Source organism: Penicillium longicatenatum, assembly GCF_028827895.1.
Source record: "Penicillium longicatenatum strain IBT 33135 chromosome Unknown contig_3_segment0_segment0, whole genome shotgun sequence".
Taxonomy (NCBI): Eukaryota; Fungi; Ascomycota; class Eurotiomycetes; order Eurotiales; family Aspergillaceae; genus Penicillium; species Penicillium longicatenatum.
In genome coordinates this window covers 2,973,769-2,989,502 of record NW_026643121.1, presented here as the reverse complement: position 1 = coordinate 2,989,502, position 15,734 = coordinate 2,973,769, and the positions used below count along the sequence as shown (strand labels likewise).

The window sequence follows — 15,734 nt, the reverse complement described above, 5'->3', positions numbered from 1 at the left end:
AGAAGAACGAACTGGTAACACGAAAAGGGAAGAAATATGCAAGAATAAAAAAAACAATGTCAAGCAGAGGGATCGCAAAATGGTGGTTGGGACGAATAAGCTCAGACGACTAGAGGCCCTACAGGCAAACGAAAGGTGTTTGGGGAAGGGCACAACAAGACCAGAGGTGTTGTGGGTGTGGTTTGAGGGGGATTGATCGGGATCGAGGGAACCAGACAAGAGTGACTCTGGAAACTGGCGTCAGTACCCGCCAGCCCATTGCTTGGATCGACTTAGGAGTGGATGAAGGAGGGAAAAAAAGTGGATTCTGAAGGACGGTCTCCGGGGGGTGCTATGACGTAGTGTGGCCCTGTGTCCATAAAAGAAAAAGCAAAGCCAAAAAAACCTACATTTGGTGGCTTGACGTTGGAATCTGGGTTTTGATTCGTCTTTGTGGAAATAAAACGAGACTATTCCTAGACAATACATACGGTGTCGAAGAAGCCGAAGCATTGGTTAAGAGGAGTTCGTCAAATGACCACCAGGACTCCGATTTTGAAACTTCCTTTAATACCGTAGAGTCATTATCAAAATACAGGGGGAGAACAGGGGAATCCTATCCCCGTCCATTTCCCAACCTCCTTTTCACCGGTTTCTTATCGTTGCCTATAGTGATGACTACTATAATCTTGATGGTGAGGCTAAACCCGTTTCTCTAAATACACTATTAACGCACTGATCAATTCACCGGTAATGGCCTATGTGGTGGCAAGAAAACCGTCCGGGAAATCAATGAAAACGGGGAACGGATTCGATTTCCTTGAAAATCTTACTGTGTAGGTGTGATTAGTCCATACTAAGTACGTTATGGAGTCCACTGCATGGTCCAAGGCACCTGAGCACTGGAATGTGCAAGCGCCTTTCCATCTGCCCTAATTCTAGACCCCACGGCCAACGCTGCGTCTGAAGGTCGATCAATGCCAAACCGCCGCATGGTGATGCAAGCGAGAAGGTCCAGGGGTCGCATTAGCGGTGTTTCTAGAAGCCAGAAAAATCCACCCCCAAAGTGGCCCCCCTGGAAATGAAGCGATCGACTGATGTGGCGCTCTCGGGACCACCGTGAACCCGCTTTCCTACCCCCCTTTTGGAATGGAGTCAAATGGCTTCGTCGAGGGAATCCCCTTTTTGACCCCCGACGATCTGTCTCCCTTTGGGTCATCCGATCATCACCAGGTGCGAGTCCTCCCGCGCGGACCTGTCGTCATCTGGCATATTGGGCCATTCCAGCCGTGCCGACTAACGCGCGACTCGAACCGAACCCTTTCAGATTGTCAAATCGAGAATGAATTTGCAGCAGGAAAAGGCTGGGGGAAAAATTAATGTAGAACATCATATCAGTCACTGAAAATGACCTTGAGAATACCCCGTGGTACGTCATGGGCTGAAGCCTCCATGAAGGAATCTCTTGGCTTTTCGGGAGAGACGATGTCCATAGGCTTTGGGGATACCTAAAAGCCATTAAGGCTGACTAGCCGGGCTCGTATTGGTCCACGGGGGGCGGTCATGGATTGGGAACAAACGCTTCTGACTGATACGGACCCGAGTTTTCCGATCGTGGTCCGGTGTACCGGTGTCAGCCGACAGTAAGGGCCTGGGTTTGGGGGATTGGAAGAGGATTCAATCAAGACATGAAATGACAATGCTCAGGTGAAGAGGTGGATCGAAGGGTTCCACTGTTGAGTTCTATACAGTGTTACCCGTGTAGTAACCCCAAGAACAGAAATAAGACCAGCCACTAATTTCGATCTTGTTCTGGTGGGCAGGACAACATACTACCTAAATAGACGGACAAAATGCCTTTACCGTTACTGTCATGAACTTGCAAATCCAACCTTATTATTTGGAGTCTACGGTGTAGGATGAATATTGAACATTGACAGTGGTGATGCACATAACGCAATATATACTTCCCGAATTGAGTCGTTGTGACCCGCAAAATAGATTTCCCGTCCCACTATCGCATGCGCTGTGGTTTTTGCACGAGCTACATACTTGATGGTTTCCCCTCCCCTTATCTTGTGATTCTGCATGTGTGCTAGGACCTGTTAACTCCTCCTTTTCCGAAGCGACAGCTGGACACACTTGGATTTGGGGACTGATTATCTCCATTTATCACTAGCGCCGGTTGGGCCCATGTCTATCCCGCTGCGATCCCGCTCTACTTGACGAAGTCGGTAAACCAAACTTGGCCAGGCTTGGATGGCTATAGCGCTGCAGACATCTGCTTATTCCCCCCTGAGATGGAGGAGAGTCACTTATTTAGCGACGACCTGCCGCTACCACCTGCCCGACTGTTCGAACGACTAGGCCACTTGCCTGGTTATACTTGGGATCAGTCCGTCGAGCCTTTCCACTCCACCTACAATCATTGGCACATATCGGGATTTCGCCATGCCGTTGATTCAGACCTCTCCACCCCAATCGCGACCTCCTCCGGCCCTGCCTCCTCCGGTCCTTCTAGCCTGACCCGATTTTCCCCCCGCACCGAAATACGCCCTTCCGCGCGAGGCTCCAATCGGAGGTTTAGTGTGAGCGAGACTAGCAGTGAGCTGTCGCTCTCACGAGGAGGCGAACATGAACAAGTCTGGATACCGGTTGTGGCCCGCGTCTCGACCAATTTCATCCGCCTTGAACGCGAGTTTCATATGCTTAGGTCTATTGTACAATCGTCGGACCCAGACTGCAACCATACCGTGCGACCGATCGACTTAATACGACTTCCTGCCGATCCCGTCAATGGAGGGTCCCTCTTAGTGGCTATCTTCGAATCTCCCGGCCACGACAGATTGCGCGACCTAGTCACATTTGGCCCTGCATCCTTTGTCGCGGGGACCAAAGGCGATCAAAATACAACCCCCAACGAGCAGGTCGACCTGTCGGCATTTTTCGATTTTGCGATTGGAGCGTGCGACTGCCTAGAAATTTTGCATTATGGTATGAAGACTGTTCATGGAGAGATTCGTGGCGATGCATTTCATTTTAGCAGCGAAATGGGATCCGTCAAACTCTCTAATATGGGCAACGGTGCACGTTCGTTTGATAATGTGCTGAGTGAAGGCTGGTCCTCTGTTTCCCGGGAGCTTGGAGCCAAGTACAAATTACAATTTATCGCCCCAGAGCAGACCGGCAGGATGCCTACAGAGCCAGATAGTCGCACGGATATTTACGCCCTTGGTCTCTTCTTCTGGTCCATGCTCGTCGGGAAACTGCCTTTTGAAGGCATTGACCCCGTTGAAGTGGTCCAGAATGTGCTGACCAAGAAGTTGACACCTGTTTCGGCGAAAAGGATGGATATCCCCGATGCTCTCTCAGCCGTTGTCCAGAAAATGACGCAAAAGGTCGTGCATGACCGTTACCATACAATCTCTTCCGTCAAGCGGGACTTGGCAGAAATAGCTAAATTGTTAGGTGACGGAGAAAGCGAAGCCTTGAATGATTTCAAGATCGCCCAGCGAGACGTGCCATCTTTTTTCACACTTCCTTCCCGAATGATTGGCCGACAGAAAGAATATGACACAATCATCAATGTAGTCGAGAAGGTCAAAAAGCGCCAGGCGGCTGCATGTGCTAAAGCATTTGTGCAAAGCCCCGCAACAGCTCACGCAATAGCCTCTAATTCTTCGATCTCGGAAGGGCGTGTGGATAGTTTCGACCTTGCATCTGTTTCCAGTGACTCCGGTTCATTCCATCTACCTCCCCGAAGCAGCTCGAATACCACTCAATATCATATTGCACATGTCAACCCCCAAGAGTCCATCGCGAGCAATGACACGTCCCCTCCTCCAAGGCTGAGGCAAACTTCGGCAGGTCCGGAATCATTGAGCCAAACACCGCCTGTGCAAATCCCTACCAAAATGAAAAGTCCTTCCCATTCTCGATCCTCGCATACCACGGACAGGGAAAGCCATCCTTCTGTTAGTACCAACACCAACAGCCAACCATCAACTCAGGCCTTCAGTCAAACTGATTCGTTGACCTCACTTGCGAAACAGAAGACCGGAGTGAAATTTCGCCACAATGGACGCTGTGAGGTGATTACAATTAGTGGTGCTGCTGGGATTGGCAAGACGGACCTTCTGAACCGGGTACAACCACTCATCCGTAAGGGTGGGTACATTGCAATTACGCGCCTGGACAGAGCCAAGCGGGTGCCCTTTGAACCGTTTGCGAAAGTCTTGGCTAGCCTTTTGCGCCAAATTTTCTCGGAGCAAGATGTCAATACCGATTACCACAACAGCATTCGATCAGCCTTGCGGTCCATGTGGCCCACACTCCACAAGGTGCTAGATCTGCCGGAGCAACTAATGGCACCGGGAGCCAAATACAAGCCATCCCCAAGAGTCTCTCTTGCCCAGCCAATCGCTAAACCGGAGGCCCGTGAGGACCCAACTAAGCGGCTTCATATTCCATGGATGGATCAAGGCCAAACATCTGCTGACTTCTTTTTGTCAAATGCTGCTTCAAACAACATGCGCTTGATGGATATTTTCGTTGAAATTCTGAGAACACTGTGCCAATACAAGCTTATCACCGTGTGCTTGGATGACCTCGAGTATGCAGATGACGAGACCTTGGAATTGGTATTGAACATAATCAAAACGAAGCTGCCATGCGTGCTTATTCTTGCAAGCCGCAAGGATGAGATTGAGTCTGACCAGATTCGGTCTTTATTTGAAACCGATATGCCCAACGTCACACGCATTGCCCTCGAGCCAATGCCAGAAGACAATGTCATGGAGTTTGTCGCTGCAACGATGCATCAAGAGCCCAACCCAACACTCACTCCTCTTGCCGCTGTTGTTCAGGAAAAGAGCCAGGGAAATCCTTTCTACGTGCGTGTCATGCTTGAAACATGCTACCGCAAGAACTGTATCTGGTATTCATGGAAGGACTCAAAGTGGCTGTTCGACCTTGATCGTATTTTCACTGAATTTGTTGCTCCTGTATACGGAGAGGGACTCGGCTTAGGTTTCCTGACAAAACGCCTACAAGAGATCCCGGCAGCTGCCAGGTCGATCTTGATTTGGGGAGCTCTGCTTGGAAGCCCATTTTCATTCTCGCTGGTCCAAAAAATCTTGACCAGTGAATTTGTGACCTCAATCGATGATGACGACGAAGAATTGGGTCTAACAAAACCTGGAAATGTCACCTTGGTCAGGCAATCAGAAAGTGATATTGTGGTTGGGTTGCAGTACCTTGTCCAAGCAAACCTGTTGAACACTGGTAAAACGGACGATGAGTTTAAGTTCGTATCCTTTGAGCTTTTTGCCCTGGATGGAATAATTTGACTAACCTTCGCTATAGATTCGGCAATGATCGACTTGCACAAGCTGCACTTTCATTGAATGAGAGTCGCAACGTGGAAAAGATGCATTTCATCCTTTCACAGGCGCTGATGAAATACTATCATGATCACCGTAGCCGATATTCCGTAGCTCACCATGTTGCACTTGCATCGCGCCGAATCAAATCGCGTGTGAGTCACAGAATTGACTACCGACGTATCTTATGGGAAGCCGGGCAGACAGCTGCTCAGTCTGGCGCTCGGCCCAGTGCTCTTTGGTATTTCCGACACTGTATCGCACTCCTTCAAGACAACCCTTGGGACGGCAACCACGCGGACGTGTATTATGACGAGACCATGCGTCTTTACATAGCGACGGCAGAAATGTCCTGGTCTCAGGGCCAGAATGAAGATGCTCTCAAGCTAATTGATTCTGTCTTCACTCACGGCAAGGATGCGGTCAGCAAATCAAGGGCTTGGGTAATCAAAGCCAAGATCATGGCTCAAATGGGTGACCATCATCGCTCAATGGAGTCCTTGCTTTCGTGTCTCGACGAACTTGGCGTGCACATTCGCGCCCCCACAACCTTCGAAGAATGTGACGTCGCTTTTTTCAAACTCAAGAAGTACCTCGAGTCTGTCGACATCGACGCCGTTGCCCAGAAGCCTATCAGCAAGGATCCCAATCTCGTGACGATTGGAGCTGTCATGGCAGAGGCCATGGCCGTCACCTACTGGGACGACGCGCTAACCTTTTACCGGATGGCAATCGAAATGATGCATATTCACATTTCCAGGGGCGGGTTCACACCGATTTCAATCGGCTGCTCCCATCTTTCCATGATCACACTTAGCCGTTTCAAGGACCTTGAGTTCGGTACTAAGCTCAGCGATCTCTCCCTTTCCCTGCTTGAACATTGTCCTGAGCTGTGGACCCAGAGCAGAGGCTCGATCGTCCATAACCTTTATGTCAGCCATCTCCGCGTTCCTCTGGCATCGACGTTGCCAGCGCTGGAGGCCTCGCTCGAAGCGTCATTTACAATGGGCGATCCGTACATCACATTAATTAGCATTTCCTCAATGGCTATGACTAGACTTTATCTCGGTCAGGACATGGCCCAACTGGAAGCATTTTGTTCGGAGGCTCCCGAGGATATCCCAATGTGGGCCCAAGATACGCGTGGCGGTGCCAGCATCATTGCTGTTCGTCAAGTTGCACGGGCTTTGCAAGGCAAAACGGAGTTCCGTTCCTCGGATAACGTTATGTCGGACGATGAGCACCGGACTACCTCATTCATGAAGTATTTGGATACCCATGCCAGCAATGCTGACAGACCTCGTGACATCTACTTCGGCCTCTCTATGATCCCTTTATTCCTGTTTGGACACTATGATAAGGCAATCCAGGTGGGAAACATCTTGCTCGGTACATCGTACAGACTCTGGTCTGTGCGTGTGTCTTACATCATTCATTTCTATCTCGCCATCTCACTTCTTAGTCTACACAATGACTACCCTGCTCAAGGATATCTTGACGGGAAAATGGATTTGATCCTCGGTTACAAGGCTGAGATAGACTTTGCTCGAAGCTGCTCTGATGCGAACTATGGTATGTGGGTTTTCATACTCGAGGCTCTCATCGCCGAGGTTCAAAATGATCACAATGGTGCTATCCAAAAATTCGAGGCCGCTATCGATCATTGTCAGATTCATGGATGGCCATTGGAAGAGGCTCTGTCACTCGAGCTGCAAGGTGAATTCCTCATCAGACGCGGCGCGAAACGGGCCGCTCGTGCGTTGATACAGGAGTCCATTGCTGCATGGAGCTCCATGGGTGCTAATGGCAAAGCGCTGATGCTTGCCGAAAAGCATGAATGGTTGCTCAAAACAGCGACCTCTGCTAGAACGGTTGACGTTGGATGTCAAACTCTTGACTCACTCATGGAGATCACTCATGACGCCGTTCAAGACGAGATTATCATACCCTCGCAAATAGAAGAAGACGAGAGAAGACAGCGCTGGATCGAACAAAATGGCGTCAGTTCAGACGAGAAATCCATGGATATCTCCAGCGTGGGTCTCGATATCATCGATCTGTCGAGCATACTGGAGTCCAGCCAGGTCATGTCATCTGAGCTTCAGATCGACAAGCTCTTCACGAAGATGCTTGAGATCCTCTTGGAGTCGTGCAACGGGTCCGATTTTGCAATCATTGCAACCAACTTTGATGAACAAGGATTTGCCATTGCAGCAGTGGCAGACTCTGATAAAGGCCAACGATCATACCCTGAGGGCTTACCCTTCTCAGAAACGGAGAGTCGAATGGCTCAGCATATCGCGTACTATGTCATGCGTACAAAAGAAGAGGTTCTGGTCCACAATGTCCTCGAGGACGAGCGCTTCTCCAATGTCGATGAATCCTATCTCGCCAATTACCCTCAGGGTCGGTCCGTCATTGCACTGCCAATCGTCCAGGCCGACCAACTGCTTGGAGTAATCCATTTGGAGGGTAAGCCGAACTGGTTCACACAGCGAAACGTGGTGGTATTGCATTTGCTTTGCAACCAGATTGGCATCTCGCTGTCGAACGCTTTGCTTTTCCGTGAAATTCGCAAGGTCAGCGCCAAGAATTCGTCTATGATCGAATCTCAGAAGCGTGCCCTCGCGCAAGCACGTGAGTCAGAGCAGAAAGCCAAGGTTGCAGAGGCTGAAGCCAAACACAATGTGAAGCTCAAGGAAGATGCTGCACGAGCCAAATCAATTTTCCTGGCAAATATCTCACACGATCTGCGAACTCCGATGAATGGCGTCATTGGACTTTCAGAGCTACTCAAGGGCACCAAGCTGGATAAGGAACAAGATGAATACGTGGAGTCTATTCGTGTCTGCGCTGACACTTTGTTGACCCTCATTAACGATATCTTGGACTTCTCTAAGCTAGAAGCTGGCAAGATGAAGATATCCACAGTGCCGCTCAACCTGAAGGAGACCATTACGGAGGTTATCCGCGCACTGCGCTTCACCCATCGCGAGCGAGGCTTGGATACGATTGAGGAGTTGGATCGTGTTCCTGCGGAGCTTGTCGTTCTTGGCGACCCTGTCCGCTTGCACCAAATATTCATGAACCTCCTCAGCAACAGCTACAAGTTCACGCCCAAGGGTTCCATTGTCGTCAAGGCAAGGACTGTTCGTGAGGGCAAAGGCCGCGTGCGCCTGGAATGCTCCGTGTCTGACACTGGAATTGGAATTCCTGAAGAGCAGAAAGCACGCCTATTCCGGCCCTTTTCCCAGGCTGATCCGTCAACAGAAAGATCCTACGGCGGGAGTGGCCTGGGCTTGAGTATCTGCAAGGCGATCATCGAGGATGTCCTTGGCGGTGCCATTTGGCTTGAGTCCGAGTCCGGAGTTGGAACAACTGTAACATTCCACTTGGTTTTTAACAAAGCCCCGAAGAAGACAGCTGTCAAGACCGCATGGTCGCAGGACCTGAGCCAAGCAGAAAGCAGACAAGCTCCCCGACCCACCATTCGCGATCTTACGCAAATCCCACGCGATCAGATTCGCGTCTGCATCGCTGAAGATAACCCCATCAACCAGAAGATTGCGGTCAAATTTGTGACTGGTCTCGGTCTCCAGTGCGAGGCTTTCAGTGATGGACGCCAAGCAGTGGATGCTCTCCGCGCTAGATCCAACGAAGGCAATCCATTCCATGTCGTCCTCATGGACGTCATGATGCCCACTTTGGACGGATACAATGCCACTCGCGAACTCCGTCGCGATCCAGACCCCCATGTAAACGAAGTCCTGGTCATCGCCATGACCGCTAGTGCCATCGAAGGCGACAGAGAGAAATGTCTAGACGCCGGAATGAACAACTACCTTCCCAAGCCGGTCCGATCGCCGATCCTGAGTGAGCTTCTTGATAAGTACCTTGCCCCAGTTCCATCTCACCCACGTACTCGGCTGGTACTGCGCGAGAAAGGGTCCAGATCAAGCATGGGTCATGACTCCGGCACGCCAACCAGCATTTCCTCATCCGGGTCGGAAGAAACAGCCAAACTTCCACCAGCCCGGACGTCTAAAGACATGATTACACACCACCATAACCCAAATTCCCACTCAAAATGATACCCTGCACCGTCGCACTGAATAGAAGAGATGAGGCGCATGAAGCTTTTGTCGTTATAGAGCTCAGCGACGCTCATGCTTGTTGATTTCCTGGTTCATCTTCATCATCCCAAACTTAAATACTGGTTATCTTTGGTTTACTATCCGTTGGAGTTTCCTCGGTTACTAAATCTGGCATGTTTATGTTTTATGATTGGTTTCATGAGTTGCATTTGATGTTTTCCTCGTTCTGGTCAATATTGCCCACGATTGTCATGGATGGTGTTATGGAACTTGACTGGGGCTGTATTATCTCCAATTGGAATCGAATTTCCGTTCAATGCATTCATGCTTCTACATATATCCCGTAATTCTGCCATTTACTATTAGAGAAATTACGTAGCAGACGTAAACCTGAACAGCTGAATCCTCATATTGGTTATCTCATTTCATCTAAGTCTGTCTACTGCAGGTGCTATCTATACCCATGGATAATATTGACATGTTTGATAAACCAAAAGAATCTGAATACACCAGACCAGCACCTAAACTCAAACCTGAGCCGTCAAGATCTGCTCAGAATCACCAGATACCTTTGACACCGTCATACACAACTCTCGACAGCTAAGTTGGTGGCCATTTACCAGATTGTCTGCGCTGTAGAGCAGTCTCGAGATACCACTTAACCAGTGATGACTTTTTCGCCAAGAAAGATGTTCTGTTTCCCACTTCCAAGGGGTTTTGTGGAGATTTGCGATAATGTCAATACTGGTTCGGATGAAAATATTGGCGGATCTGTTACTTAATTCCCCACTTCCCAAGGTGATGATGTGTAGCTATTCATATCAGAGCCGAGAGATTGAGCCCCCTTCAAGTATACCTGGCTATCTTTTGAAATTGAGTAGGACGCGTGGTGTCTTTCTCTAGCTGTAGACAACATCGCTGCCCAAAGCGCGACATGACGCGTCTCGGCTTTGCATCGGAAATGAAGTTTTCTTAGATTGATTCTGGTAGACCTTCCATCACCAGTGTTTGTCGATGGATTGATTCCAATTTTATCTACATACAAGACCTCCAGCACACATGTCATGTGCGGCCTCATGCTGTACACAATGCTGCATATCAGCCCAACCCTCCCGAATTCAAGGCCTTGCTACTTCTGCCCATGCAGAGGATCAGACCCAGTACCTACCAAAGTTCGTGCCCACCATCAATGCGGTGATCACTGGGTAGGCTTGTCTTTGATAGGCCCCAATAGCAGATTGTTACAACATCGTTGCAATATAGACCACGTTTGCTCTATTGCTTGTGCGACTGTGAGCGGGAATGCCCTCGAGTCCTGCTGGGGCCATATCTGTAAAGGTGCAAGCCACGTATGACGAAATGTGGGACAAAGGAGGACCAAAACGATACGGTTGCAAGGGAGGAAAGGTATGCGGTACGAAAGTCAATAATACTCCGAATGGGTTTCTCATGCTTGGTAAATGTGATCCGAAGAGCCGTTTGAGCGATGCGATTAATGGAAATGCGATTTGAACTATATAGACAAAGCATAGAGTGTAAGATGTAGTAACGCCAATGAAAGAGAAAAAAATCATAAACAAGGAAGAAACGAAAAACCTCAACAGAGTTGCAGGAAAGCCATCGCCTGCCGTGTTGAAGCTTTTTCATTCTAACCCAGCGCCAGAAATGCCCCTCATATCGCCGTTCAGCTGTATAGTTGCCGAAAAAGACTTGAAAGAAGATGAGAAAATCGGAATGAATGAAATCAGCGCTTTTGCCCATCATTTGCGTTCATGAATCGTTGGTCGCTGCCTTTTTTCCAGCTCTTTATATCGCCATGCCAACTGCTTCAACAGACTTTGATCAGAAGGCATAAGGCTTTTTCCTTGTTCGCCCAGCTCTTTCTCTGTCTGCAGCAACAATTCCCATCGCTTGAGCAGCTTGCCCTGAGCATCGGTGATTGCGGCCAGATTACTATCCTGAGACTTCATGCGCTGGTCCATAGTCGCGTGATATGACAATTTCGCAAGAAACAGATTCATCTCCGACTCATCGTATTTCAAGCCTTTAGCTTCAGGCATGGCGGTATCGTCAGAACCTTTTGCCGGCATCGCGGGTGAAAACCGGGGAAATGGCGAACGGGTAAGCGGACAGAGCCGTAGGAGATTGATGGATCTTTTGAGATATACCAATACCAAAGTGAATGCCCTCTGTCCGGATGGAATGCTGAAAAGCAGGTATTGACTGGGCGTGGCATGGGCTCACGAAGGAAGTGTGTATGCCATAGATAAACGCGGGCGTGTAGCGATGAGTCGGGAGGAATTTGATTGATGGCAAGGAGAGCGATGAGCGAGGGTTTCCTGGGGAGTCCCAGGGAGAGGGGAAAACAAAAAAACAACAACAAAGAATTCAAACGATGGGAACGAGAGAGTCGGAGAGGGAATTGCAAGGTGATAGAAGGAATTAAAAAAAAGACCGACGTTGGAATGGTGTGTGGGAATGCAGAATGGGAGGTGCTGTCATTCCCTTATATTGCAAGCTCACACACATTTCCCCATCGAGAACCTAAAATTGGTCATCCAATACCCGACAACCCCCTTAGTATTACCCGATAGCTGCTTCTAGGGTGATACTAGGGGAAAAGGGGGGCTACAAAACACCCCCAACGGTGCAGGACCAAGCCAACCCGGAGCAGATTGAATAAATAAAATACTGTATAATGAATGAAACCTGGAGCGGCGTATCGATTGCACCTTGTAGCGTAACGGTTTGAAGTGATGCTGGGTACTAACACTCACAAGTGTTTGTCTACGTAAAAAAGAAAAGCGCTATCTGTCTCACGATGATGGCAACCGAGCCAATCGACCCGACCGCAGTACAGACCAGGCTGTTGATTGGTAGGTTCTATGGTAGCACAATTTCCTACCGCCCAACCGGACACGCATAGGAACAATCTGCTGGAGCGTGGTCGAGAGATACAGCAGTCCCGTCTCGGTCCGTATGGCTGTGCGCGCAGGCTTGTGCGTTAGATTCGAAGTCCTTGATGGGAAGGAACGTTGGGCAACCTGTTTGATCGATATTTGCTTCCCGAGTGGTAGGTTTGAATGTACATCCTGACTGGATGAACAGCCTCAAAATATTGAGATTAACTGGGAAATGTTGGGAATCACCGCCCATCTTGAATCTAGCCACGTGGGAATGGAATGACACAAGCCGGATCTGGTATGATGAAAGCCTAGAAATTACACGAAAATAGAGTTGATGTAGCCTTCCAGCCAGTCTTTCAGCCTCCCCGTCAGTGCACTGGCCTTTTTCTTCTCCACTGGCTATACCGTACATGGTCTACCCGTGTCCCATCTCTGCACGGAAGGGGCATTGCGAATTCCCCGACGTCATCTACTAATACTGTGTATACAGAGCATCAGGTGGGGAGAAAGACATTATGGGGGAATATACGAATCGAAGCATACAAAGGAGCCTAGACTACCAAAGTAATAAAAAATAAATTAAAAAAGCATAAAAGCATGAGGTGATCGGTTCTTCATTGTAGACTTGGATACTTCTCGGATCCGAACAGCACCGAACATCGTGCCATTCTTCCAGGGCTGTAACACTGGCGGGTGCCAGGATTCTGTGGAAAATTTTCTTTTCAGAACACATGATCAATGAAGCCCATATAGAGCAGCAATGAAATGGCAAATTGTTTAGGTAGCAAGTAAACAGGAAGACCGGCGTGTTTGGTTAAGCCACTCACCTCAGTACCTGAACTGTTTGTGTGACGCTACATACCAATATTAGTGTTTGAGATGGGATTAAAACCCAGACCAGGAATGATTGTGGAGTATCAATCATGTATTATCAGCAAACGGGATGGAAGACATGGCTTATCCATGGTGGTTTAGGGCTGAAGATATCATCTGATTTCGGATCGCCAAGATTCAATCCCATTGTAGGAACAAGTCACAAGTCCCATCACAATCATAGCATCGTTTCTGCTTAGGTGGAATTGCTGGACTTGGCTTATAAGGCTTCACTACAGAAGATAGAAGACGAATACGGTGCAACAGAACACGCATGCCTCCGTCGGGAACGCACAGCTGCATCGGAACCGACGCCGTTTCATCCATCTCGCATGGACACCTCGGGTCAGATTTGGGTCCAAAGAGCCACTTGGGGCGTCCTTGCGTCCTTGCCATAACGCCCCAAAATAGTGGCGCATGCGAGGAGAGGATCCATATTTGCTTTTTAAGATTTCATGGTGGGTCTTGGTAGGACATCTACATGTATAAGGAGAATTATCTATGACTTTCGGGTAGATGCAGATTTTTGATTTCAGATGATGACCGATGAGTTTGACAATCTTTAGGATTGAAATTTGAGAGGCCGGGAAAATACATAGTTGTAACTATGAAGGTTTGCCATTCAAAATCCGAAATACATCACAGTCCAGACCTACCTTCCTCGTCCCGTCTGGCCATAGCCCTTTCCTTCTTTGCCTTCTCCATATCCAGTGACATCTTGACAGGTGACACTCCAGGGGTCTCGAACACGGTGTCAATCTCCTCTAAACTCAGCCCACTGGTTTCGGGAAAGAAAAAATAAGACAGGACCAGCTGGATGGAGTTGTATGCAATGTACACCACCCAAATCTTATAACCAATTTTGTTGATTCCCACGCTAATGCCATAGCTTTGAGCAGCGCTTGCGCCACCTTGAATCAGACTGTACAGACCCATGCCTTTCGCACGGAGTGCCAAGGAGAGCACTTCCACTGGGTAAAGATTGTGCATCGTAGCGATTAGAGACGCAGAAAATGTTTGGTATAAGAAGATCCAGAGAATGGTCAAAGCTGCAGCAGCGTGGCTTGAGGTAAGGCTGTACTGCCAGGATGTGATGGTCGTAGCGGTTTGGAAAATGATCATAGCGATTAAGCCGGCGAAAATGAGGGTTCGTCGGCGGAATTTGTCAACTAGCAAAGCCCCAACCGCGGTAAAGACGAAATAGGTTGCTGTGCTACCAATTGTAATTCCCAGCTGTTGCTTTGTGGTGTCAATACCGATGGTCTCCAGTGCCGGTGTCATCTAGAATGAATTTGGTCAGTATGTCCATGACCAAGGGGAAGATCCCATGTTCTTACATAGTATGTGATGATACCGCCACCGTTCCACTGCTGGAAGATTGAGTATAGGGTTAGAACCAGAAGTCGATAGCGAGCAGTCTTGGTGAAGAAGACTCGATAATCCCAGAAGTCCGAGAAGCCACTTCGATCGCCCTCCAAAGACTCTTCTATCTGAGCGACCACGATCTCAACAATTGGTTGGTTGACATCGCCACTGGTGGTATGGTACTTGGCTATCACTTTCTTGGCCTTCTCGCGCTGGCCCTTCATGATGTACCATCGAGGTGACTCTGGGGTCAAGAAAAAGATGGTTAAGCAGACAATGGCTGGGAATACAGCTTCAAGGATCAGAGGAATACGCCAGCAGTTGTTTCCGGGCAGGGTGTCTAGTCCGATCATAGCACCCAGCATGACTAAACTGCCTACTTGGAAGCAGGCACCGAAGAAACCAACCATACGACCGCGAAGATGGACCGGAGAAATTTCACCAATATACTGCGAGCTTGACATCAAAGCGGTACCGAAGCCCATGAAAAATCGGCCAGCCATGAACATGTTCAAGTTGGTGGCGCAGCCCTGTAAGATTGCGGCAAGAATGACAATCGCATTTCCAGCGAAATTGATTCCCCGACGACCGATCACGTCGGCAAAAGCCATGAATGGAGCACCACAGACTGTTCCAATGCTCATTAGAGCATTGATGAGTCCGTAAGTACTACCCGCGGTACCAAAACCAAAGTAGGTGTGCCATGCATCCAATGCATCAATTCCACCAATAACTCCCCAATCAACTCCAAAGCCAGCCTGGTTACAGCCCTGCACAAACATGATAAGACCCAAACGAACACCAGCCCATGACCAAAGACTCAGCGACTCCTGGGACAGCTTCCATAAGTCTTCTTCCGTCAATCTCGCCAGAGCAACCTCCTCAATATACTCTTCGCTCTTGGTTTTGGACACCTCTTCTGCCTGCGGCGTGATCTTCGCCATGGTGCAAGTACCGAAAGAGGAAGTCACAAAGTAATCGCAAATATGTACTGTACGACCAAGCAAACCCAAGAATAATTAGTTACTGAGGAACCCGGGGAAGAACCAAGGAGCGATCGCTTTTATTACAGCTCCAGTGAGCATGGAAAACCCGGCCAGGATCATGATGGTGGCTAAAGATTCATGCTCAGAACC

The 15,734-nt window shown here is 48.9% G+C and overlaps 3 protein-coding genes across 3 annotated transcripts; 1 reads left to right on the top strand and 2 right to left on the bottom strand.

The window, feature by feature from the left end:
- Nucleotides 1-2,279: 2,279 nt before the first annotated feature.
- Nucleotides 2,280-9,451, top strand: N7484_006473 (putative sensor histidine kinase/response regulator; the record flags this gene model as incomplete). Its single annotated transcript, XM_057116891.1, has 2 exons — nt 2,280-5,284; nt 5,344-9,451. The coding sequence occupies 2 exons, from the start codon at nt 2,280-2,282 to the stop codon at nt 9,449-9,451; spliced, it is 7,113 nt and encodes a 2,370-aa protein (XP_056972774.1).
- Nucleotides 9,452-11,214: 1,763 nt separating this feature from the next.
- On the bottom strand, nt 11,215-11,544 carry N7484_006472 (uncharacterized protein; the record flags this gene model as incomplete). The annotated part of the gene is made up of 1 exon (XM_057116890.1): nt 11,215-11,544. One exon carries the CDS (start codon nt 11,542-11,544, stop codon nt 11,215-11,217), a length of 330 nt encoding a protein of 109 aa, XP_056972773.1.
- Nucleotides 11,545-13,872: 2,328 nt separating this feature from the next.
- N7484_006471 (putative MFS sugar transporter protein) lies at nt 13,873-15,542 on the bottom strand (the record flags this gene model as incomplete). Its single annotated transcript, XM_057116889.1, has 2 exons — nt 13,873-14,514; nt 14,571-15,542. The coding sequence occupies 2 exons, from the start codon at nt 15,540-15,542 to the stop codon at nt 13,873-13,875; spliced, it is 1,614 nt and encodes a 537-aa protein (XP_056972772.1).
- Between the last annotated feature and the right edge of the window lie 192 nt (nt 15,543-15,734).